The following is a 25,263-nucleotide window of genomic DNA, read 5'->3' as shown; positions in this document are numbered from 1 at the left end:
TTGAGTTTATGAATAAGAAATAGATTTTGTTGAATTTTCTTTTATTATTATTATTTTTTACTTGTTTTCCTTTTTGGATATTCCACTTCTTTTTTTACTTAAAAGGTAAGACGTTGATTTTATAAATAAAAAAATAATTTTATTGGATTTTATTTTATTTCCTTTCTCTAACATTCCACTATTTTGTCTGTTGTTTTGAAATGATAAGAATTTTGAAATAGAACACATTTTGTTGCTTTCACATGGCCCGACCAGAAATCGATCCCACGTACCTCCGCATACCAGCGCAGCACTCTACCAATAGACATTGCTCGAACATCATAGATGATAGTAAGCTACTTGATACTTGAAACCTCTTGGAACTGGTCTTTAGCCGCACAATACGATTCCCGGCTGATGTCGTCTAGAATTCTTCTATGGGGATTGTCATTTTAGTCACCTGTGACTTACGTTAAAAAGGATTGAGTTATCTCGAAAAGCTTCACCGCACACAGCAAAAATCGACCAATGAAAAGTCGGCATTGACATGCATAATTCTCACGAAAACACCATTAAAATGGGGCTGATTTAATATGAATTATTAGACCTATAAAAATTACTCATGTAATACCTAACTTATAGTCCCCGAAAGAATGTCCCTTATTAATTTCCCATTTTCTATCAAAAAATATCCCATTATAACTACTGTCATTTTTCTTCGAAGTGTTTTTTCTCTACCTCTTTTTTCTTCTTCATCTTCTTCTTTTTGCAAAAATTCTTTTCGAAAATGCTTCATCTTCGACTTCATCAAAAAATTGTTGACGATTTTTGACAATTAAACATCGGTTGATTGGTCGTCGCAGTCGCAGTTCTTTCAACTCTGCTCCTGCTGTTGTTGTTTTTCTACTTCATCTCCTGCTGGCCGGGTTAAGATTTATTTTATTCCTTGCTACCACCGAGACCGTGTATGTCGTGTCATAAAAAGGTGTTCCAAAGAAAATATTTAAAAAAAAAAACAGACCCACCCACTTAAGAAGGGTTTCTTCTCTACTTCAACTCAGGTTGTTTTTAAAAATCATTCAACCATAAATGGTGTCTCACAAATAGATCAACATCATCATCATCAACGTCGTTGAACAATCTTGTTTTTCGTTAAGGAATTTCACAAAAAAGTGTGAAGAAGCTTGTTAGCCAGTATTTTGAGTGTGTCTTGTGTTGACAACAGCAAAAAGAGATGACTCCCAAGATAGAAGAAGGCACTTACCTAGGCTTTGACCTAAGTACCCAAAAGGTGAGTGTAAACAGATGTCGTCTTTTGTCTATAAATATATTCCATTCATAATTATTATTTTAATTTATTAGTCATGGTCAATGATTTGCTGATCTTGTTTTTTTGTTTTGTTGTTGATGATTTTTTTTGAAGATTTCTTCCCATGAAATTCCCTTGTAACTTGTAACCCAATTACAGTCGACTCCCTTTAAGTCGAACTTTTTCATCATTTTCAATGCAGATTTTTAAAAGAAATAAAATGCACGGCTGGGTCGCACGAACTTGCTCTTAGGGTTTAAGTTGCTTAAATTTTTAAGACTTTTTATATAGAAACTAGCTGACCCGGCGGACTTCGTTCCGCCATTTTTTGTATTTATTTTTAATTTTCGACTCTATAATTAGTTAACATTTTAAATGAAAAAGGGAATCAAAACTTGAAAAGTTCGTAAAATGAGTTTAAAAATATTCACTTTTAAACTTTTAGCAAAAGTGGCCTATGTAAAATATGGCCTATGTTAAAAACGGCCAAAAAACTTGGGACAAAAAAACTTGTTTTTCCCGTTATTCGTTCAAAAATCATTTTAAAAAATTCAAAATTTTGTACATGCATGCGCATGATTGAAACCTATATTTCCTATAAGTTTAAAATTTTTTGCAGACTTTAAAAAATTCCAAAAAAATAAAAGACTACTCAAAAATGTCCCTAAAAATTAGGTTGTTTTTCAAAAATTTTTATTTCAAAATACAGGGCCTATGAAAAAAATCCATTTTAGACCCCTAATTTTTTTTTTTAATATCTTTCTCATGGAGTAACTCAAATTTCTGTGCAAAATTTTGCGTACCTCTAATTAGTCTTTTGTCGAAGGTCTATGACTGCAAAAAAACCTTCACAACTTGGTTTTGAATTTTTTTTCGAATTTTTTCAATACCTTTTTTAACTATTGAATAAATTTGTCTATCATTTAAAATAAAGTCAACTCTTTACAACTTACCGTTTAGAAAATAGGCTCTTTTTTTAATGTCGTGTTACCCCTATTTACAATATAAAATCTTTTTTTTTGCCTTAAACCTTCTCCTCTTTTGCCTCTTTGATTTAAAAAAAAAATTAAGAAAATAAGTCAGCCGGTGTGGCCGGTTAGCGAACGTACACAAAACCAAACTTTATTATATATAATAGACTAGCTAACCCCCACCCGCTCCGCTGAGTGTCCTTTTTAAAAAAATAGAACCTGTTTGAAAATACATTTAAACCGAAAAAAAACTGGTTTATTGTAATGAACATTAACCAATTTATTGTAATTTATGCAGTTATTGGACATTGTTAATGGAATAGCGGCACTTGATTCGGAAGGCCGAATTACACTTCAAAACAATTTTTTCAGTTTAAATTAAAAAAATGAATTGATTCAAAGTGTATTTCCAAGTATAAAGACAAATTACAAAAATCATACTTGGCTGAGTGAACGTGCAATAATGGCTGGTACAAATAAAAATGTTTCTGAAATCAAGGCAACAATTTTAAACTATAAATGCACAAATGAAAGCAATGTATCAAATTACCAAACGGAGTTTTTGAATTCATTGGATATACCAGGACTATAATGTATCAAAAAGCCTTGCCATATTATTAGGCCCAAGCGAAAAAATACAATTTTTTGGTTCATGCTGCTGAATTTTTTATCCTATTTACCTGCGCTTATCGTGTAGATACGGATTGCCTTAAAAAAAGTCAAAGAATTCATACTTTTTGATATAAAATAACGTACATAAGGGGATAAGCTCCAAAAGACGTTTCCTATGGAATTCATGCCAGGAGAATTATCAGACCGGTCCAATACTTGAATTTGCATATCGAGGAATAACGTGACATTCTTAACTTTATGGCAAGGACCCAGTCTTGCATAGATATAGATGCTTCGAGTCTCGAGCCTATTCTGAAATCGTAGAATCAAAACGTTCCCAAGCTCCTTTTGTTTGGGTCTGGAGCTATGGCGTTTTCCACAATATAAAAAGAACCTCATCCTTTCCCTGAAATAGCAGCACAGCCAATAATGATCAGAGGATGTTTTTTTATTTAATTAACGTACTTGGCTGGTCTTATACGAAAAAAAACTACTCCAAATCATAGAAAATTACGTACTATCCAGACGATCAGAGCTTCTATGTTTATGCAAAATGCGATCCTTGCCATTAAAGTTAAGCATGTCACGTTATTCCTCGGTACAAAAAAATTAAATATTGGACCGGTCTGGTAATTATCCGGGCGTGAATTCCATAGGAAACGTCTTTTAGAGCTTATCCCCTATTGTACGTTATTTTGTATCAAAAAGTATGAATTTTTTTGACTTTTTTTAAGTCAATCCGTATCTACATGATAAGTGCAAGTAAATGGGACAGATAAAATTCAATACATTTCGACAAAAACTTTTAAAATTCAGCAACATGAACCAAAAAATTGTATGTTGTTCGCTTGGCCCTAATAATATGGCAAGGTACTGTAGGTGTTTCATTAACCTGCATATTCAAAGGCAATTTAAGAACCGAGTGTGCTGTACGGCCACCATCTAATAACATGGCTGCAATTTCCAGAGCCAATGCTTTTTTATTTTTAGATCGTATTTATGCTAAAAGTAATGATATCAAAAATGTTTTTCCCGTACCATCGGGTGCATCTAAGAAATACAAACCACAACTCTGATTGATGACACCTTGCATAATAGTGTCATACTTCGGGAATTGGTTTGCACAAATATTCTTAATTCAACGCAATTGTTGCTTGATCAAGAACATCTTGCTCTTCACGATTTGGAGCAACCAATCCTAATTGTGCCAATGCTTTATTCGCAATCATCAAACAAAACACGTGTCCTCAATAAAGATCACAACTTGATTATACATTTTTTCATTTGTGTAATCCACATGTGGATTTAATGTCACACGGCGCATTCGGTGTACATTATATAATCCTAATCACGGAAATTATGCTAAAGTTCGAGTGGATTTGAAGGATTAGATGTGATTATATTTACTGAGAACAATATGATGTGGCGAAGACAAAACAGATGCACTAGGAAGCGTTGAGTCTTGAGTCCCAATGAGTGTCTGCTTCAAGCAAATTCAAACGTTTGACAGGCATCACAGACTATAAACAATAATAATTATTTTGAAAGCCTGTCTTAATATATTTTTTTACAAATAAAGCTTAGTTAAACTTTTTAAAAGCAAGAGTGTTTTTTCACTCGTACAAATTGACAGCTATGTGAAAGTGGGAGAAAAGGTATTATTATTATTAAAGGTATGATACAAACCATCTACATATTAATACCTTTCAAACAAACAAAAAATTACCAAAATCGGACCAGCCAAACGCGAGTTTATCGGCCACACACACTTAACGAACTCATTTTTATATATAAGATTTGAGAAATGTAGGTATATAAAAACAGAAAAAAAGAAAACATAAAATTCGCTTTTATTTGATATAAATTTTCAAAATCGTTAGAGCCGTCTTAAAAAAAAAAAATAATTTTGTATAAATAATTTTTTGGAAAAAAATTTTTAAAATAAAATTTGTATGCCATTTTGTAGAAATCATTAGGTCTGTTTAATGAAAAAATCTAGGACAAAACAGATAAGAGCAGCACATGTTTGTAAATACTGTCAGAACAAGAAAGAACAGAAAAGTTCAACTTCGTATCCAACAAGATTAACAGTTGTCTATATCAGTTGCAAAAATTTTCAATTCAAAAATCATTTCTTGAAATGATAATAAATCTTATAGGTAGTAAAGTACTTAAGCTAAAGATTAAGACCTAACATATTAATATCAGTATGTTTTGTAGAAAAACGGAATAACTTTATGAATCCAATCATAATATACATTAGGCCGGTTCTTGTTTGCTTTTTTTTTTCGAAATTCAATGAAGACATCCGCTCAATCGTCTCCAAATAAACAAAAAAAAAATCCTCTAATTTTTTCAGATTTGTATCTATACTATGTCGAAGTTTGCAAAAAATTGCTTGAGCCGTTTTTGAGAAATCTAAAAAAAAGTATACTCGAAGTTATAGGGGTACCAAAAAAATGGATTTCCCTTTCGTTTTTTTTTTTTGTGGTTCAAGAATATATTTTTAAAAATATCTTAGAATGCAAAATTACTAAAGATCATTCTTAGTACAATTGTGCAAAATTAGAACAAAATCGATCAAGTCGTAAAGGAGATATATGGAAAAAATCATACGCAAAGTCCAAGTACTACAATTTCACCATGTAAAAAATTATACCATTAAAAAGTTTAATATTTCTTCTAAATAATAAAACCATAGTTAAATCTTTACAATGCGCAAAAGGTATACAAATAATTTATTAAAAACAATCATTTTTTTTTATGAAAAAAGTGAAAAAATCAACCTTTTTTTCCTCCATCACCCAAAAATCCATTTTTTTTATATGACAACCTATTAAAAAATTATATACCATCTGAAAGCCAATTGTTTCAGCTCAAAATCTTCATATCAACCATGTCTGTACATTATCTTTAAAAAATATAAAAATAAAAAACGGTTAAAAACAGCCAAAAAACTTGGGACAAAAAAAAAATTGCTTCAAAAAATTGCTAAAAATAAAATAACACCTAAAAATACCCCTAAAAAAGTAGGTGTTTTTCAAAAATTCATATTTCGAAACGCAGAGACTAAACCCAGAACCTAAATTGAATCTTCCGTTCTTAAAACTGCCAAATCCAGGTTTTTGTTGTTGATTGCGTTTGCGTTTGCGAGCGCTGTTCCCCTCCGTTTCATCCGACACTTCAGTCAATTATAGTTCTACCTTAGTGTCTGGCTACACGGTGATTTTTCGCCTAAGCAGTGAGTTTGTAGGCAAGAGGGATGAGGAGTGAAGGGGGAAGATGATCACGAAGCGAACTGAATTTTCTGAGGGTAGTACAGTTCCATTCCTAAGTTTTTCCTCTTTTTGACGTTTGTTTTGTTCCTAGAAAATTAAAAGTGATTGGGCACAACAGTGTGTAGCCACCTCATGTGATTTTTCAATCGATTGAAAAATCACTGTGTTGTGTAGCCATGCACTTAAGTAAAAAAATCCGTATTAGACCCCTAATCTTTATTTTTATTATCTTTCGAATGGCAAATTGTCAAAAAAATTTCCCCTACCTATAATCATAGCATTGTCAAAGGTCTAGAACATATTTTAGTTTTATAAAACCGTACATTACTTGGTTTTGAAATTTTCTAAAATTTTTTCAATACCTTTGTCAGCCTGATAATAAATTTATGTATCAATTAAAAAAAATTAACTTTCTACACCGTCGCGTTTCAAAAATAGTCACTTTTTTGCAATTTCGTTTTACCCCTATTTACTCTATTAAATGATTGAATTTTTAATAATCCTTCACTTTTAGATTATTACCTTTCAAATAAGCTATAGAATATTTTTGTATCTCTAATTTTAAATTTTGAATTGCAATTTATGCCAAACTGCTAAAAATTTCAGGCGGAACGGGAGAAAATGGCGTCACTTTTTCGTTGATGCTGCCATGATTCATCGATTTATAAGACTTTATCATGTCTAACTCGAATTACCCTCTAACTTGAACAAATTTTTGTGCCCCATGAAAGTTCGACTTAGAGGGAGTCAACTGTATTTGAAATGAAAGAAGTATCTCAAAGGTATTTGGATTGTAATTCAATTCTTTTTTATGTAACACTTCCCACTCCGAGCAGCAGAGTTATTCTATTGACTTTCTTTTTATGATCTCATAACCCTCTCACAATGAAATTGCCATCATTCCAATAAATAGTGTCTTGGGAGTAGATTTTGCATTGCTGTTGAGGCTTTGTAGGGCAAATATAGGTCGTTTTGAAACTAGGAATCAACTTGCAATGTCAGTCTTATCTTTATTCACTCTGTCGGCACTGATTCCCAAGAGTCAATTAATTTGAATTATCTAACTTTTTTTTTTTTGTTTTCTATGATCTAATGGATGTGCTCTAGAATGAGCTTTAATTTATTTGTTTTTCTAATATTTTTATGTTTTAATTGCTTATCAGTTTAAATTTCCTTTTTATTGAACCCTACTCGTTTGCTTACTTACGTAAAATATAAAATTTTAATAAATTTATTGAACACAAATAAAATAATGATAAGAATTTATGAAGAATTTTGTCTATTTTATTATTTTGTGTTCGTGTGTCTACTTCCATTTCCTTGAACATCTTTTTTTTCAAACAGGGGGGAAGTTTGTTTAATCGTTACAAATAAGGTGCGTCCTAGACTCGTCGCCGGCTCACGTCACCTTAACATTCAAAACGAGCAGGAAAATATGGGGACTTTTTTTTTATTTCTTTAAATATTTGGGTCAGTTGATTAAATTAATTAATAAAATGAAAAGAGAAGTCATTTAAAGAAATTTAATGAAACAATTTAATTTTGATGAATAAATATTTACTCGTAATAGATGATATTAATATGGGTCTACTGGGGGAACGCACGTAGGTGGTTTCCCAATGATATATGTTAATGTTGATTGGTGTGAGAAAAATTCTTACTATTGTTAAAATACTTGAGAAGTTTTTTTAAAGACCGTTACGGACTTAATTGCCATTTGATGTTAGGCTGATAACATTATTTTTTTCGCATCGTTGTCAGTTGGCTGCTGTAAGCTTTTTAAAATCTTTAACATTTCATAGTTCAAAGGTATCTAGAATACCAGAACAAACTTAGCAAAATAGACGGCATATCCAAAAAAACATTGTAGGCGCTAAAATATAAACTTAAGTGTAGCTTAAAAATCAAGGTTATCAAGTATAGTTGATAAGACCGAATTTGGAAAAGAGGGCAAACAAAACAGAATTTTAGTGTTGAATGTTAAATATTTTGCTTTGCTTTGGAATCTTTAAACTAAATATATTTATAAATACAAGGGTCGAATGAGTTCATATTTAAATGATAAATAAATACTGTACATGTAAAACGATGTTGATCTTACCTACTCTTATTAGATTTTCGTTTGCTAAAACTATTAATTTATTCTACAAAGTAATAAAATCGACTTTATGAAAATGTCTTAATGGGAAAAATTAAAGACTTAAAAATGGAGTTAGTTTATTAACATGATTGTTATGATTCACGTCATTTTACTTTCGATATAGGTACATAATATGTATGTATTATGTACCATATACAGTGGTGGCAAAATAATTAGAAACGTTCTCCTTTGTTTACAAAATGTTATTTTTTTCTTACTATAAATACAAAATATTTAACAAATTTTTTAGCAAACATGACTGATGATACAATCCTTGTTACATTTTAGGAAAAAAATTTTAGAATTTATCCAACAAAAGAAAAATATTGCAAAAAATCTAAAATATAGTCCAATTTTGTGTGGAAATGTAATTAGAAACACTGAGGAAAAATTATTAAGAATTATCCTGTTTTTGATTTTTAGCATTTACAGTTGCAAAACTTGGTGAATTAATTAAACGTACAATTAATAAAAAGGACTATCACCAACTGATTTTTATGTGGTTGCAGTCCTCAAAAAATGCCACATGTTCCAAAAAAATAATAAAACGTCCTTAACAATATTCCTGACACACCAACCCCTTCGTTATTTAAATATACATAGTTTTAAAGGAAAAAAGCTTAATGAGGCTCTTGTCTGCATAGAATACCATTTTCAAAAAGGTATAAACCAACTTTCTAGGACCAGAAATGTAGTCAGGACATGCCACAGAGAAAAATAGACCACATAAAATAGAACAAAAACAAAAAGATTTCTCTATGGTTTTCATCCAAGAAGGAAACCTTATTAAAACAATTAGGGCTTCCTTATATGCACTTGTAGGATTTTGACAAGAAAAAAAAAAAAAAAACGGCGACCAGGCCGGGGATCGAACTGAATATTTCAAATCATTAGTCGCACACCTTACCACCTGAATCAACCTGCTATAAAAATATTGATAGCGGTTTTCGTTCTAGTGCGAAGTTGAAAGCAAAAGTTAACTTTTCACTCAAGTTTTAAGAAGATTTTCTCTATAAAAATAATAAGAAATCCTTATAAAAAAAATCTTATTAATCGTTGATTTTAATAAGATTTCCTTATGAAACATATGGGCAGTAAAACAATAAGGCAAACTGTTAGTTTTTAAGTGGTCATATTTTTCTCTGTGTGCATGTTTTTTTAGGTTTTATCGAGCGGTTTTGAGAGATAGCCCAGAGGGATTTTGGAACCAAATTTTTAAGACCAAGAATACATTTTGTATTCTTTTTTTTTCTCAAAAACCTCATCTACCATTGTGATAAAAATTCAAGCAGTTTTAGGTTAGGACTGTTTTAAACTATAAAAGATTTCTATCAAAAATTATTGTTAACGGTTCATCCCAAAGAACAGTTTTTTTTTTATTAAAAATTTTTTACTTTCTCCTGAAATATGTACTTTTAGATTTTCAAGTATGTAGATACATTTTTGGATTTTTATCAAGTTGCATAAAAAATTTTGTACTTGCTCTATAGGGCAAGTATTGGTTTCGTGTAGAAAAAAAATCGAGGTTTTAATCAAAACCAACATTACGATTATGGAGAAGATCAAAAAAGTGGTTTTCGTCATGCCGTCCGTCTGTGCGTCTGTACGTCCATCTGTACATCGAGCTAGGGCCTAAACGGATGGATGGATTTGCTTGAAACTTGGTACAGATGATTTTTACATAATTCCCTAGACCCGTTTTTTTATTTTTTTAATATCTCCATTTTAACGCATATCTCCCATATAACGTTTTCGAGGTATTGCAAATTTCTCGAAAACGGCTCTAACGATTTTGATTTTGATGGTATACGTAATAGACTTATTGATTCTAACAAAACTGCGTTTTTAGTTTTTCTCAAAAAATGCGGAGAACGGAAATATGGCGTTGCCGTTTTTCAAAAATTGACATATTTTTTAAGTTCATAAATTTCATCACAGCATAAGTCAATTTTAATAAAAATTTACAGACATTATTTTGAAGTATAAAATATAAAAAAAAATATTTTTAAAAATATTTTTGAAAAAAAAATTTGAATTTAATTTTTAAACTTTCGATTTTTTTTTTGATTTTTTTTTTCTTGACACTAAACAAAATCTCAAATTTCCAATAGATATTTAAGATAAAGATACTGTGAACTACAAGAGCAAGTACGTGCGACCCAGTCGTGCATTTTATTTGAGCTTGAATTCATTTAATTGAATTAATTTTGGTAACGATTTTGTTAAATTTTCTAAAACGGAAACATGGTGTTGTTCTGACTTTTTGCGAAGGTACATACATTTAACAAAATTTTGTTTTGATCTATACCTACTAATAACTCAATAATATATGGAGGTTTCACAGCTGACACGGACCAAGTCAAAAAAAGAAAAAAATCCAAATCTAGTGCCAAAATTTGCGCAAGGTTTGATAGAGTCTTTTGTCTTTCATTAGTTTGATACAAAAGTGTTTCGATTCAAATTGTCATTTGTTCGAAAAAATATTCACCATTCAATAGAAACGTATTTACTTTAACTTGTTATATCTCCGAATCACTTTTTGTGACTTGGTTCACCAGCACTTAGTGCTCTTTATGTTAAATAGTTAATTGGTTATGAACTGTTTAGCAAATACGTGATTTACAGTCACACCTTACAATACAAAATAAATAAAATGGAATGTTTTATGAAAAGCACGTACATATGTATATTGATTTAATCGAGCATTGACAATAATTAATTTGTTTTAATCAATTAATCTACACTGAAAATATTCAATCAAAACAAATTATGTATAAACTAACAATACACATTTGCAATGATTTAACTCGGTTATATCATGTTACGTGTAAAGCTCGAAAGCACGGGAGCGGGTCATAATTCTGCTTGTCAAAATTCTGTACGGCAAAATTCTGTGGGGTCAAAATACTGTAATACCATAATTCTGTACGTCATTATACTGTAAATACAAAATTCTGTACGTCAAAATACTGTATGAACAAAATACTGACATGCAAAATTCTGTTTTGTAAAATTCTGTACCGCAAAATACTGTATATCAAAATTCTGTAAAAATGCTGTAAAAAAATATCGTTTTGATAATGTAAAAAAGTGCGCGCGCACTTTTTTACATTATCAAAACGATATTTTTTTGCAGCATTTTTACAGAATTTTGATTTACAGAATTTTGATGTACAGAATTTTGAAATACAGTATTTTGACGAACCAGAATTTTGCTATACAGAGTTTTGACTTTCAGAATTTTGTTCCTACAGCATTTTGCACATACAGAATTTTGACATACAGTATTTTGGCATACAGTATTTTGAATACAGAATTTTGCAACATACAGAATTTCGACCCCAACCCCGAAAGCACAATCAGGCTTCTGGAAATTAGCCTCAATTGACTTATTTTATAGACGAGTGAGTTTTTAAAATTTAAATTTTAGGGTCGAAAATAAACTTCGTTTATTAAAAAAAATTAAAGAATTGATGTTTGGATTTTCAGAAAGATAAAGCTCGATATAGTAAGTGTTGAAGCTGTTTTTGAAATATTTTGGTTTGAACTAGCCTGCGTTGTAGCATACTATTTTGTTTAAACATGCTTTAAACGGTGTTAATTTTAATGAACATAGGAAAATACAAATTAAAAAAAAAAAATTGGAACTATTTCTGATTATTTCGAATATAAAACCTTCATTTAGTTCACTTTTTCGATAAAACATTTTCTTTGTTTTCAGCTGAAAGCAATGCAACTTTCAGAAAACTTGGAAATCTTAGCAACTGCCGAAGTGAAATTTGACACAGATTTGCCAGAATTCCGAACAAATGGTGGAGTTAATTCGGGACCAAATAATCACGAGTAAGTCCCTTATTTTTAAAAGACTTAACTAATAAACTTAACTTATGACTATTCTTGAAGATTTTATGTTCAACCTGCAATGTGGGTGAAAGCCATAGACATCGTAATGGATCGGCTAGTTGTCCAAGGAGCTGATTTTAGTACAGTTTCAGCCATCGGAGGTTCAGCACAGGTAAGAATTTTAAGAAATATTTATTTGAATCAAATAAAAAGAATATTTCTATTTCACTAGCAACATGGTTCCTTATACTGGTCACGTCGTGGTCTACAATCTCTTAAAAACCTCGATCCCGATAAGTTCCTTCATTCGCAAGTCGATGACTCAGCCTTTGCTCTAACTCGCACACCCATCTGGATGGATGGATCCACCGAAAATCAATGCCTTGAAATGGAAGTTGCCATTGGTGGACGCAATGAAATGGTCACTCTAACTGGTTCCAAATGCTATCCCCGATTCACTGGACCACAAATTCGTAAAGTCTATCAAAATCGTACGCATGCCTACGAAGAATCGAAAAGAATCTCATTGGTTAGTAGTTTTTTGGCTTCGATATTCCTTGGTGATGTTGCACCAATTGATTATGCCGACGCTTCCGGAATGAACTTGTTCGATATCAATGAAAAAATTTGGTCGTCGGCTTGTTTAAATGCCTGTGCTCCAGATTTAGAAGAGCGTCTAGGTAGTCCAGTTAAGACTTGCTCTATTCTGGGGAATATTGCTGATTTCTTCGTACAAAGATTTGGTTTCCCAGCCGAATGTAAAGTAACGGCTTTCACTGGTGACAATCCATCGGCGTTAAGTGGAATGTTGGTGGAGGAAGATTGTCTTGTCATTTCATTGGGAACAAGTGATACCGTTATGATGGGTTTAGATAAACCAACGAAACTAGAAGAGGGACATGTTTTGTGCCATCCCACACTTAACGATGAATATATGGGCTTATTATGGTAGTTTATAACAATTTTTGTATAATAACATAATAATTAGAAAACTCTTTTGTATAGCTTCCGAAATGGTTCTTCTGCGAGAGACGTAGTGAAGCGTGATGAAGCCAATGACAATTGGGATACATTTACCGAGCTTTTGGATTCAACGCCACGTGGTAATTATGGCAACATGGCGTTACATTTCCATTCTTTGGAAATAATACCACAAGCAAAGGGTATTCTCCGATGGAACAAAGCAATGTCGGCTGAATGTGTCGATGCTGCTCAAGGCGTTGCCAAGTAGGGAATTTTATACATCACCGTTAAAAATTTGCTAATTGAGATTTACTTTTCGTTTTTAGATTTGGATCGCCCCAGACTGAAATTCGCGCATTAATTGAAGGACAAATGCTTCATCGGAAAGCAATAGCCACCGATATGGGCTTCCACTTTGGTAAAAACAAAATGTCTGCAAATAACACGAAATCTTTATACTTTTGTCTTTTTAGGTGAAAATACAAAAATCATTGCGACTGGTGGGGCCTCTGTCAACAAGTCAATCCTTCAGGTTATTTCTGATGTATTTAATGCTCCTGTTTATATTCAGGTAAGAAGAAATCTTTTTCAAGAAAGAACTTGAATTTGAAAAACTTTTTTCCATAAAAACAACAGAAAGAAAGTGAAGCAGCAGCATTAGGAGCAGCTTATCGCGCAAAATATTCCCTCTATTTGGAAAAATTCAAAACTGACGATTCGACTGATCAACCAAAACACTATCGCGACTTTATCATGGAATTCATACCAAATATTTTTGAAAAGGTATGCGATCCAAGTAAAGACAGCGAAGAAGTTTACACGCCAATGTTGGCTAGATACCGTGACATGGCTAGAATTTTAGAGACAAGCAGAAAGTGAAAGACTATAAATATTCCCACATATCAAACTAAAACTTTAACTACGAATACACAGCAAAGAGAACATTCCCTAACCACAGAAGAGGTTTTTTTAAATAATTATTAACTAAGTCTAAAGAGAAAAGAAAACTATAAATAACTCTTAGTTTAAGAATACTTTTTTATTAATTGTTAATAACTCGCAAATTTTTTTTTGATAATGATGATAGATTTTTTAAGCTTTTTTTTTTATTAAGTAGTTAAATAAAAGTGCAATTTTTACTGAAGTAACTGTGATTAAAAATGAGAAGAAATATTAGGAAAATTACAAATTGAAACAAAAAGAAATAAATAAAAAAAAATGCATGTTGAATCTCTGACTGCTTAAGAAAAACTACATTTAACATCTTTTAGGCTTTTTCTTTTGAAATTCTTTAAAAAAAGAATTTGCATTTAGTGTTTCTGATTTTTATAAAAATAAATAATAATTTGTTATTTAGTAATTATTGTTAAATTATATTTTTACGAGAATATTATTAAAATTGATTTGGCATTCTAAAGGAAAAATGCTTTTAAACAAAATAAATGATTTTTTTTCTTGTCTTTTAAGTAAGGTATTAAAATGAAAGGAAATCAAACAAGGTCTAATATACTAGTTGATATCGTAAAAGAATTTCTTAATTCTAACGTGCATCAGGAAAACTGAAGTGGAACCTCCTTTAACACTAGGAGCTACATATATAACTGTCTCAATTTTTGGATGGTTGATTGGCTTTTTTTCTAGCATTTGCAAGTCTTGCCTTTCCGTGGTTTTGACCTTCGTTTTCACGTTAACGTTAAAACAAATGGGTCAAAGCGACGCCAGGGTGGAATTTGATCATTCGCCAATTTGGTATTTATTTGCCGATTATTTTGCAAGCAATTAGAGGTGTACTTAAGATGATACTTTATTTGATTTATTTTTAAGGAAAGTATATCAAATTCTTTAAAAAAAATTTGATTTATTTTTTTTCACCATTAAGCTTTTTCAAATAACAGTTTCAACTCTTTTCGTTTCTTGAAAAACTCTTTTCATCGAATTGAAAAGCCCATAGACAAATTTTGAAAAAGTTTAAAGGTTTTTGATGCCAACGCATAAGATATGACAAAACGTCAATTTTAACAGAAATGAAGGGCAAATCCATAAAATGGGATCAGTTCTTACACCATCATTTTACAGCCTGTTGATAGAGAATGCTTAAAAAAGTGGTCCACCAATTCTGACTTCTCTGAATTTTGGAATTAATTTCTAAAAATAACGGTAACTTGATTAAAAACAGTTTTACCGAGTTTTTGGAAAAAATCTATCTGCTGTTGGAATTTTTTCAAGTCAGTATTAACGGAACCTCAAATAGAACCATTATTTTTAGTTCCTACTTTCTCCCAATCAACAGATGCGATTTCAATGAAAACAATTCTTTTAAGAAGTATTTGTATATTTTTATTGCATGTAAAAAACTAACCTCTGTCTTTTTTAGTTGAATCCGATAATGTTCTTTTTACACTTCATTTTCATTCCAACTCAAGGAACTTCTTTTTGATGACAATTAATTTAAGCTGAGCCTCTACCGTGCTTAAAATACTTTGTTTGAGTAATATCAGACAAACACCTTTCATCATCGGACATCGCATTATTCATCAATACTTAGTATTTTTAATGCTCTTCTCTCCATCTTCACAGCTTTACATATAATTAAGATACAGTTTAAGACTTTTCTCGTTGTCGTTGTCAAACCTGTCAAGTTATGTTGTTTGACCTCAGGGGAAATAAATCTAATTTTGTTCTCTTGTTTTTGAAAATTTATAATGTTTTGAGATTACTGAAAATATCTTAAAATCTTAGATTGAGTAATCTCAGACATCGAAGTGAAGAAAACTCCACCTATACAACAAAATATACAGTTCTAATACCGCAGAATACGTTACTTTAAATAATAATAATAAAAATATTGCTTTTGTTATGCATGTAGGTATATTTAGAAACATACATAATTTTTTTTTCAAAAGCTAACTCAATAGGACAAAAAAAATATTATTTGCAACTTTTCCATTTACTTCTTACGACCACCACGTTCCTTAATTTGCAGATAGACTGTTGTTCCATTGAGTAAATTATAGAAAGCCACTGTGTTGCTATCTTTGAAGAACATGCCCTGAAATAGAAAATCAAAATAAATAACCAAATTTCTGTGATTCAAACACCACCTTACCTCATATGATATTTTCTGTTTAGCTGGTGGCATTCCAGTTTCATCTTGAATCTTTGTCTTCAAACTCGACACAGTATCGGTCAAAGCCAAAGAGATAGCAACTGTTTGTCCATTTAGTTTCCATTCCGACTTGTCACTCATATTTGGAATTTGAATTTGTATTGTAACGGGACTCTGTAAAAGACATTCAAATTAAAAATAATCTTTTACAAAAGACTGAAACCCACCTTATGCATGCTAATAAATTGAGCTTCAGGAATTAGATGATCTTCCGAACGTAGTTTCTTATTTGGTGGTTCTTCTTCCACAGGAATTGGAATTGGTATCATATTGCTTTGATCCATAACTGGTGGAGCTGGTGCAATTTGTGGAGCTCCTGGCTGCATTGATGGCATGTAACCAACTTGAAATGGTGGAGCTGAGAAGGAAGAAAGAAAACAAAAATTAACAATCATGAATGATTTTGTGTGGAGAGGGAAACCTACGCATCATTGGTGGTGGACGCATTTGCATCATCATCACCGGCACCGGTGGTGGAATAGGTTGCATATTCGACTGAGCTGTAACTGGCGGTGCAGACATTGGTTTTGGCTGGGAGCTTATCGATGTTTGATGGGAAATCGATGGCTGAGGAGGAGCCGAAAGAATCGACTTGTTAGCCGCCGGTTTGGGTCCGATTTTCTCCTTCTCCTCGTCGGGTAAAAGTCCCTTAACCTGAAAACGACATTGATAAGAAATATTTTTTTAGAACTCACTCCTTTACCTTATGAATCTGATGAATTTGATCTTCCAAAGTAATATTGGCTCTGGCAGCTCTAGTTGCTGCTTCCACACTCGATGTATGCCCGTCCCATGTCACACGATCATCCTTCTTGGTCTCCTCTTCTCCCAACTTCTTACCAATAACAGTTTCCTCATCACCCACACCGAAGATATCGGTACGTCTCTCAGCCAACTGTTTCAAACTGGCCTCAATAGCAGTGCCAGCAGCGAACACAGTATCTTGATTGATTTTGTCGACAGTATGTTTGTCACGTTGTTCGACCCAGCGTGGATCTAACAAACCAATACGCATATGCTCAGCCACTTTGGATGCTGGAATTCGTTCTCCAGTAATCGGGGAGATGAGGAATTCATCAGTTGGAGCTGGTTTGACGGGCTTCTGACTTTGTTTGGGATCGTATTTCTTGACAACGACTTTGTCATGAGTTGGTGGCAACATGGGCGTGACTGGTGGTTGCACTTTGCTAATTGGAGCATCCTCGTCGCTAGAAGCTTCGTCCATGTCTTGAACTTGGTTGTTGTCTTTCTTCGATTGAGAGAATACGGATTGTGGAACTTTGTGATGGATTCCGGTACGATTCTCCATGTGAGACAGTTTGACAGTGGGAACAATTTCATGGGCATCATCGTCGTCGGATTCGATTTGCATTTCTATGTCGCCATCATCTTCCATCAGACGTTCTTCCATGAGAACACGAGCGCCAACTTCCTCGGGAGTAGTTGGTGGTGGAAAGTTGCCTGTCTCGAAGGGTTGATAGTCGACTGTTTCGACCACAACAAAGTCATGCCAATCGATTTGAGCATATGCAACTAAGGGAAGATAAAGATTCAAGATTCATGATATTAATAAAATTGATGATAGTTTTCAATCCAGTTTTTTGTTTGTTAATATTAGTTTGGAAGAAATACATACATAATATCATAATATCATTTCATTTTAAAGATCAAATTTTGCTTCTAAAGACATAAGACATGTAGTAAAACTCTCAAAAAAATTTCATTTTACATTGCCGATATTCTAAGCTTCATTTAAATTTGTTTAAATTTTTTGGTAAGAATTTTATTTATGTAAAAGAAAACAAAGAGTACAAATTCGGAATAATCTTAGCTCACAGATGTTTATTAATAGGGGTGTTCCGCAAGGATCCGTCTTGGGCCACTTTCTTTTTTTTAAATATTTGTAAACTCGCTGTTTGTTCAACCTTTTAAAGGCAATATTACAGCTTTTGCTGATGATACATGTCTTATTCCTCGAAAAACTATTTCCAATCTTATATATATAATTCTCCTGTGCGTTTGTTTGTGACCCTACTCCTTCTAAACGACTTGATAGATTTTTCTGAAATTTGGTGGGTGTGATAAGGTCCATCCAAGACAGGTTTTGTTTTATAATTGGACCCAGTAGGTGGCGCTATTGTCAAGTTATATGCAAATTCCGTATTTGGGGTCGAATGACTGAACAGATTTTTGTGAAATTTTGTGTGTGCGATAAGGTCTATCCGAGACAGGTTTTGTGTTATAATTGGACCCGGTAGGTGGCGCTGTTGTCAAGTTATATGCAAATTCAGTATCTGGGGTCGAATGACTGAACAGATTTTTGTGAAATTTTGTGTATGCGATAAGGTCTATCCGAGACAGGTTTTGTGTTATAATTGGACCCGGTAGGTGGCGCTGTTGTCAAGTTATGTATATGCAAATTCCGTATTTGGGGTCGAAAGACTGAATAGATTTTTGTGAAATTTTGTGTGTGCGATAAGGTCCATCTGAGACAAGTATTGTGTTATAATTGGACCCTGTAGGTTGCGCTGTAGTCAAGTTATTTGTGCTCCACAAATCAACCGAACCGAGTGAACCGGAAAAAGTTTAACACATTACAGGGCTAAAATTTGAAAACAAATACTTGGAAAGGCGGAACGAAGTCCGCCGGGTCAGCTAGTAATTATATATTATGTAATGTAATTTATGATTTAGAGTTATGTACTTCAAAAATGGTTTTATATTCATCGACTTATTAACCCCGTTCCATTCGAGGTGGTAGTTTACTTTTGAGTAGATCTTGTACTTGAATTTATAAACCCATGATATTTTACTCGAGGAAATAGGAATGTGTAGTTGTTGTACTAGAATTTTACTCACGAGTAAACTACCACCTCCAATGGAACATAGCGTTTATAAGTGACAAAACAAAAATTATCTGCAAAGATAAACCACTAAATTATCAATTACCTTTCTGTCTTTTAAATACCTAAGCATACAGATAGATTTTCAAATGAATTGGAAAAACCATACTTCTAACTTGAAAGCTTATTTGAACAAAATTGTTAGGCACATCTATCATCTCAACATGTATGTATTGTAGTCTGCCAATTTTGAAATTGGTCTAAGATGGTACATATATTTTATTAGATTAAGATTCAATACGAATTTTCTTGTTGGGACAAAACGCATAACCTTTACTTATTAAGCAAAAATATGAGATAAGAATTATTGCTTTTGTAAATCGAAGAACTTCAAATTTTGAAATATTCAAGAATTTTAATATTCTGCAAATTAAGCACTTATACAGTGCTGCTAAAAACATTCCGGATTTTTTTTGTCATTTTCATCAATTGTAATTTTATAACACAAAACTGGAACAAAATATTGTTTTAATATTTTTTCTATGTCGTTAATATATCACATTAAAAAATTTTAAAAATTGAAAAATGAAGCAAAGTCAGAATTTCGTCTGTGCAAAACTAAACGGATTTTTCAAGGATTCCGATTCTCGGTGTTGAGGTAACGGTTTTAAGCGTCACTTCTGTAAAATTTTTGTTTGCAGTGACAAACAAAGTTGTTAGCTTTGTGAATTATATAAATTATTTAATGGAATAACGGAAAAAAAACGCATTATAGTCATAAAATTCGTTACTAAGTCGTAGAACACTTTCAAGGCGGAATAAAACAAAGTGTTATCCCTTTGAAATGTTTTAAATTGCAACTTCAAGTGAGTATGATAACGTGAAAAAGTAAAAAAGAGAAAAATCAGTTGAGGCAGATCAATTAGGTGGATGCCATAACAAAATATCACTAAAAACTGATAGCCGAATAAAGAGTTTTTTGATAAATGATCCTTTTGCGACTTCTTAAACGATTTGTGAGGATCTTAATCTGCCTTCAACATCAAGTACAGTAAGGAAGGCTTTGAGAGATTTGGTCTAAATTCCTCTCTGCTCGGAAAAAGCCATTCTTTAATACTAAGCATTGTCTAATAAAGTAGGCAATGAAAGGATCTTTAGAAACACTTTAAATTTTAAAATAAAAATACTTCATCATGTTTGTATTTACAAAAAATCATCTGAATTGCTTGATAACAATACGGAAAAATATGTTTTTCAATGATAAAAGCAACTTTAACTTGTTCTAGTCCGATTGTAAATGGCAGCCAGGCGCTCAAACATGGACATGTTTGAAACCAAAAAAATATGCTCCCTATCGTGAAGCAAAGCACAGGATCAGTGATGGTTTGGGGGTTTTTCAGCTGCAGACTCTAACCCGTTACACTAAATCAACGGATTTATGGATCATTTTCAGAATAGAGAGATGTTCGAGTTGATAATGGCTCCATTAAAGGAGAAAGAAATGCCTTTACCTTGGCTCTTCCTGGAAGTTATGATGCTTAAAATTGTTAAAAGCTCGTAAAACAGTAGTTTGGGGTAGACAATACTCCTGGCTTGGAATAGCCGTAACAATTATCCGACTTGAACCCGATTGAAAATTTGTGGGCCATCTTTAAGAAACAGGTAGAGAAGAAAAAGCACACCTCAGTAACAAACGTACTTGTACCTTTGAAAAATGACTAGGAGCATATTCCTAGTTCTATTTAATTTAATTTGGCCGAGTCCAAGCCTCGTTGGTGCCAAGCAGTTTTCGAAAACAAAGGTTTCTGAACAAAGTATTAACTTTGAACATTAACATTAAAAATCCGGTTAGTTTTTCACAGCAGCCGAAGTTCTGGCTTTACTTCATTTTTCAATTTATAAATTTTTTGTATATGTTAAAGATCATTATTTTCTGTTGAAATTGCTTAACTGATATATTAACGACATAGAAAAAATATTAAAACAATATTTTGTTCCAATTTTGTATTATAACATTTTAGCAGCACTGTATTTCTAAAAAATATTTTTCAAAAATTCTTGTTATACGTGTCAAGGACATAAGTTTGGTCACTGTACCAAACATTAAAAAAAACACACTTTTTTCACTTTTAAATATTTGATTACTGCGCTGCGCCTCGTTTATTTTATAACCTGCCAGAAAATATTTGATGCGAGAGGGTCCTATCAATAGAGTGAAGCTTTTTTGAACTTTTCTTTATTCTTTCAGATCACTTTCAGAACCTTTTCTGATACTGTTTTCTTATTCGACAATGGAAAAATTAAAATCGGGACGTACCTGAAGAATGCTTGTTTTTTTCACGGAAATCGATATTTTGTGAGGTTTTAGAATCCATCTGAATTGACTTATTCTTATTTATTCACTACGAATTGCTCATAACTTATGTTTAGTGGTCTTAGGGATCAAATCTGATAGCCTGCTCATAACAGTCTGTGAAAAAACGAGCATTCAGATGCGTCCCGATTTTAATTTTTCCATTGTCGAATAAGAAAACAGTATCAGAAAAGGTTCAGAACACCATGACTCATAAACCATGAACTGTACTAAGTTAACTGAAAGAAAAGTCCAAAAACATCCACTCTACCTATCAACCTTCTTAAATAATATAAATGCTTTACATATTTTCTATGAACTACAGTGAAACAGACAGATTATTGTATGTAATAATTTGAGAATTATGAAAAAAACAAAAAAAATGAATTTTTGAATTTCTTACATTATAGATAAATGAACTTCTTTATTATAAAAATGATCTCTATTCAATTGTTTTTTGATTACATTTGTAATGGTACATATAACTCTTGCCTTTGATGTTCCTAACTATTTTAGTTAAAATTTTAAACTATTTTCTTCTTAATTAATTTATTTATTGCAAATTGTATACAGGGTGTCCGGTAGAAAATGGATAAGCCTAAAATGGCTGATAGGTGAACTTTTGACTGTTCTGAAACCGAATAGAAAAAGTTTCTATCGCAACCAGTTTAGAAAATATTAGCTTTTTTTCGTTCAGTGTACTTTAAATTTCATCATCTTACATTTTCTTTACCCACAACCACGAATGAATGAATTTTATAAATTTCTTATTTTTATAATTTTCTACAATAATTGGCTACATAAGAAGTTAAAAGTTTTTATAACTGTTGCCTCTTTTCTTTAAAAAAATTTTGAAATTAGTTTTTCGATGCAAAATGTAAAAATAATAAAAATATGCGCGTCCAATCCAAAGGGGATTGCAGAATGGTAAAAGTTTTTATCAAATCTAGAGTTACTAGCAAGTTATTGGTACCAAAGTGCAAAAAAAGCCTATTAATTTAATAAATTATTTTCACTGTAAAATTTTAAGTTTTTCACATTGCTGCCACAAATGCATGGATTCCATCAGTTTTTTTAATCAGTCATATTTTACAATAATTCTTCTTACACATAACTACTAAAAAAAGTGTTATAACCGTTGAACAATGGCTATAAAAAAATAATTTAACTTTTTTTTTAATGCAAAGTAGAAAAAAAATGTTTGTTTGCTTATTCGCTAATAACCAGTTTAAAAGATAAAATAAGAAGTGGCTCACAATATTAACTGTAAATTAAATTGCATCTAACAAATATTGGATGTTTTTCGTAGCCCATTAACATTGGGAATTGAACAAAAATTCGAAAACATCGCAACATGTTCGATGAGGTTGCATTGGGCCAACGGGACCGAAAATCTCAATTTTTCTTTAAAACGAGATCATTAAGAAGTCAAGACTCAAAACAAGCTGTCTCGATGCACAATTGTATGCCCATGCTTAAACTGAGCAAACAAATATTTTTTTTTCTACTTTGCATTAAAAAAAAGTTAAATTATTTTTTTTATAGCCATGGTTCAACGGTTATAACGCTTTTTTATTAGTTATGTGTAAGAGGAATTATTGTAAAATATGACTGATTAAAAAAACTGATGAAATCCATGCATTTGTGGCAGCAATGTGAAAAACTTAAGATTTTACAGTGAAAATAATTTATTAAATTAATAGGCTTTTTTTGCACTCTGGTACCAATAACTTGCTAGTAACTCTAGATTTGATAAAAACTTTTACCATTCTGCAATCCCCTTTGGACGCGCATATTTTTAAAAAAGTTGGCCACCTACGTTCCTATGGATTTTTTTCATACCACAGGTGTTTGAAAATTTTCATAAAATATTTTTTTTTACATTTTCCATCGAAAAACTAATTTCAAAATTTTTTTAAAGAAAAGATGCAACAGTTATAAAAACTTTTAACTTCTTATGTAGTTAGCCAATTATTGTAGAAAATTATAAAAATAAGAAATTTATAAAATTCATTCATTCGTGGTTGTGCTTAAGGAAAACGTAAGATGATGAAATTTAAAGTACACTGAATGAAAAAAAGCTAATATTTTCAAAACTGGTTGCGATAGAAACATTTTCTATTCGGTTTCAGAACAGTTAAAAGTTAACCTATCAGCCATTTCAGGCTTATCCATTTTCTACCGGACACCCTGTATATTATAATAGCTTAAAGTCTTTATCATGTTTGGGGGTCGAAAAAACTTACCTCTTTCCTTTTCGATTTTCTCCTCTTCCCGCCGTCTTTGTATTTCCTGATGGCGTTGCCAGTTAGCCCGATACTTTACCTGATCCAGTACCAAATTCATGCTCATCCTATTCGGAGTGCTTTCAATCTTTAACTTGGACATCAGATCCTTAGGTGGAATAAGAATCTTTGTATATTGTTCCAGAAGTTTGGTGAAATATTGAAACAATGAATGCTGCGGACGTAAGAAATCAAACTGGTAATTCCGCTGTTCGCGGTTCATCAGGTTGGTTAAGAATTGACGACCATTTCTGGCCACAAATTGAGCTGTCAACTTGACGATGTCCCTGGGCAAATAAGGGCATATAAATAAAAGAAGTTTAGAAGAGAATTTAGTAATACTTACAAATCCAATGCAGAGATTGATGGTGGATCAGCAATGAATTCAAACTCAACGGGAGGTTCCTTAGGAACAAACTGCTGCTCAGAAACTTGTTTGAGTAGTTCCTGTTGTTTTTGTTGAGCAGCAGTTGTCACTGAGAGTTGTTTCAATCCAGGAACCAATGATGGCCCGGTATCTATTCAAAAAGTATTGTTTTCTGTATTTTTTTTTTATGAAATTCCAAATTCTTACCTTTTCCTTCCCTAAATTCATTGACCTTGTGCCGATAGTAAGCATGATATGGATCGCCGGGACTTAAGAAATTAAATTTAGGATTGCCGAGTTCGTTTTGACGAATTCTCGCCTCGAATTCGGGTCCATTTCTTGCAACGAAACTTGCAGTTTTATCAACGATATCTTTATTTTAATTATTTTGATAGGAAAATTAACTTAAAAAGTAGAACCTTAAAGAAAATATAAAGAGAAAAAGTATGATTGTAAAAAAAAAGGATACTTCTAACCTCCGGTGGAGGATAGATAATTCCAATTATTGGACCAGATAATGATTTTTGTACTGGTTCAGTTTCTTCTTCGGGTTGTTTGGGAACAGCTTCAGTGTCTAAAGCTGGCATTTTTGATTTTGTTTAATTTATAAAATTGTTTTTTTCTAGAAGAAATTTTTTAGAAGAAATAAAATGCAAATTTTTAAAAACGTTTTGTTATGCGTCTTTTTTTTCGGTGAAATGTCACTTTGACATATTTGTGTCGCGTTCAATGTGAATTTTAGTTGTCAAATTTTTGGAGAGATTGTCATGTTCAATGGATAGAAAATCTAAAAGTCTCCAAGTGCAATATTTTATTGCATGATATTTTTTTGTTTTTCAAAGCAAGAGAGATCGATTGCATGCAATGAATTTTTTTTTTGTCAACTGCAGCTGTCGTTTATTGGAATCTGACATTTAATAAGTGTAATGTACCTTGGCAGTACTGTTTTCTATCGAGAGAAAGTAAAATCTGGATAATTATCTGGATTTTTCAATAATCTATACAGATAAAGTTTTTGTTATTTTTAACACGTAAATTGTTTTGATTTCAAAAATCTCGATGTCGTTTTTTTGCACAAAATCTATATAAGCCGTGTTTTATTGGTAACTCAGTACTTAGCTCCCCAAGTAACAATTTTACTTGCATAAGGTCCA

General features: G+C 32.0%; 2 protein-coding genes across 2 annotated transcripts; one reads left to right on the top strand and one right to left on the bottom strand.

Annotated features, from left to right (window-relative positions):
- Positions 1–792: 792 nt before the first annotated feature.
- LOC129914797 (xylulose kinase) lies at positions 793–14,374 on the top strand. The gene is made up of 8 exons (XM_055994195.1): positions 793–1,270; positions 12,011–12,132; positions 12,193–12,304; positions 12,365–13,080; positions 13,138–13,359; positions 13,422–13,513; positions 13,569–13,666; positions 13,732–14,374. The coding sequence occupies exons 1-8, from the start codon at positions 1,214–1,216 to the stop codon at positions 13,972–13,974; spliced, it is 1,662 nt and encodes a 553-aa protein (XP_055850170.1). The 5' UTR covers positions 793–1,213; the 3' UTR covers positions 13,975–14,374.
- Positions 14,375–15,986: 1,612 nt separating this feature from the next.
- On the bottom strand, positions 15,987–24,799 carry LOC129914866 (splicing factor 3A subunit 1). Its single transcript, XM_055994286.1, has 9 exons — positions 24,579–24,799; positions 24,317–24,481; positions 24,089–24,260; positions 23,704–24,029; positions 16,965–17,794; positions 16,687–16,915; positions 16,429–16,619; positions 16,202–16,375; positions 15,987–16,144 (listed from the first exon to the last, which is right to left on the bottom strand). Exons 1-9 carry the CDS (start codon positions 24,694–24,696, stop codon positions 16,043–16,045), a joined length of 2,307 nt encoding a protein of 768 aa, XP_055850261.1. The 5' UTR covers positions 24,697–24,799; the 3' UTR covers positions 15,987–16,042.
- Positions 24,800–25,263: the final 464 nt, after the last annotated feature.

This window comes from Episyrphus balteatus, chromosome 3, assembly GCF_945859705.1.
Source record: "Episyrphus balteatus chromosome 3, idEpiBalt1.1, whole genome shotgun sequence".
NCBI classification, from domain to species: domain Eukaryota; kingdom Metazoa; phylum Arthropoda; class Insecta; order Diptera; family Syrphidae; genus Episyrphus; species Episyrphus balteatus.
This window is presented reverse-complemented; position numbering and strand designations above follow the sequence as displayed.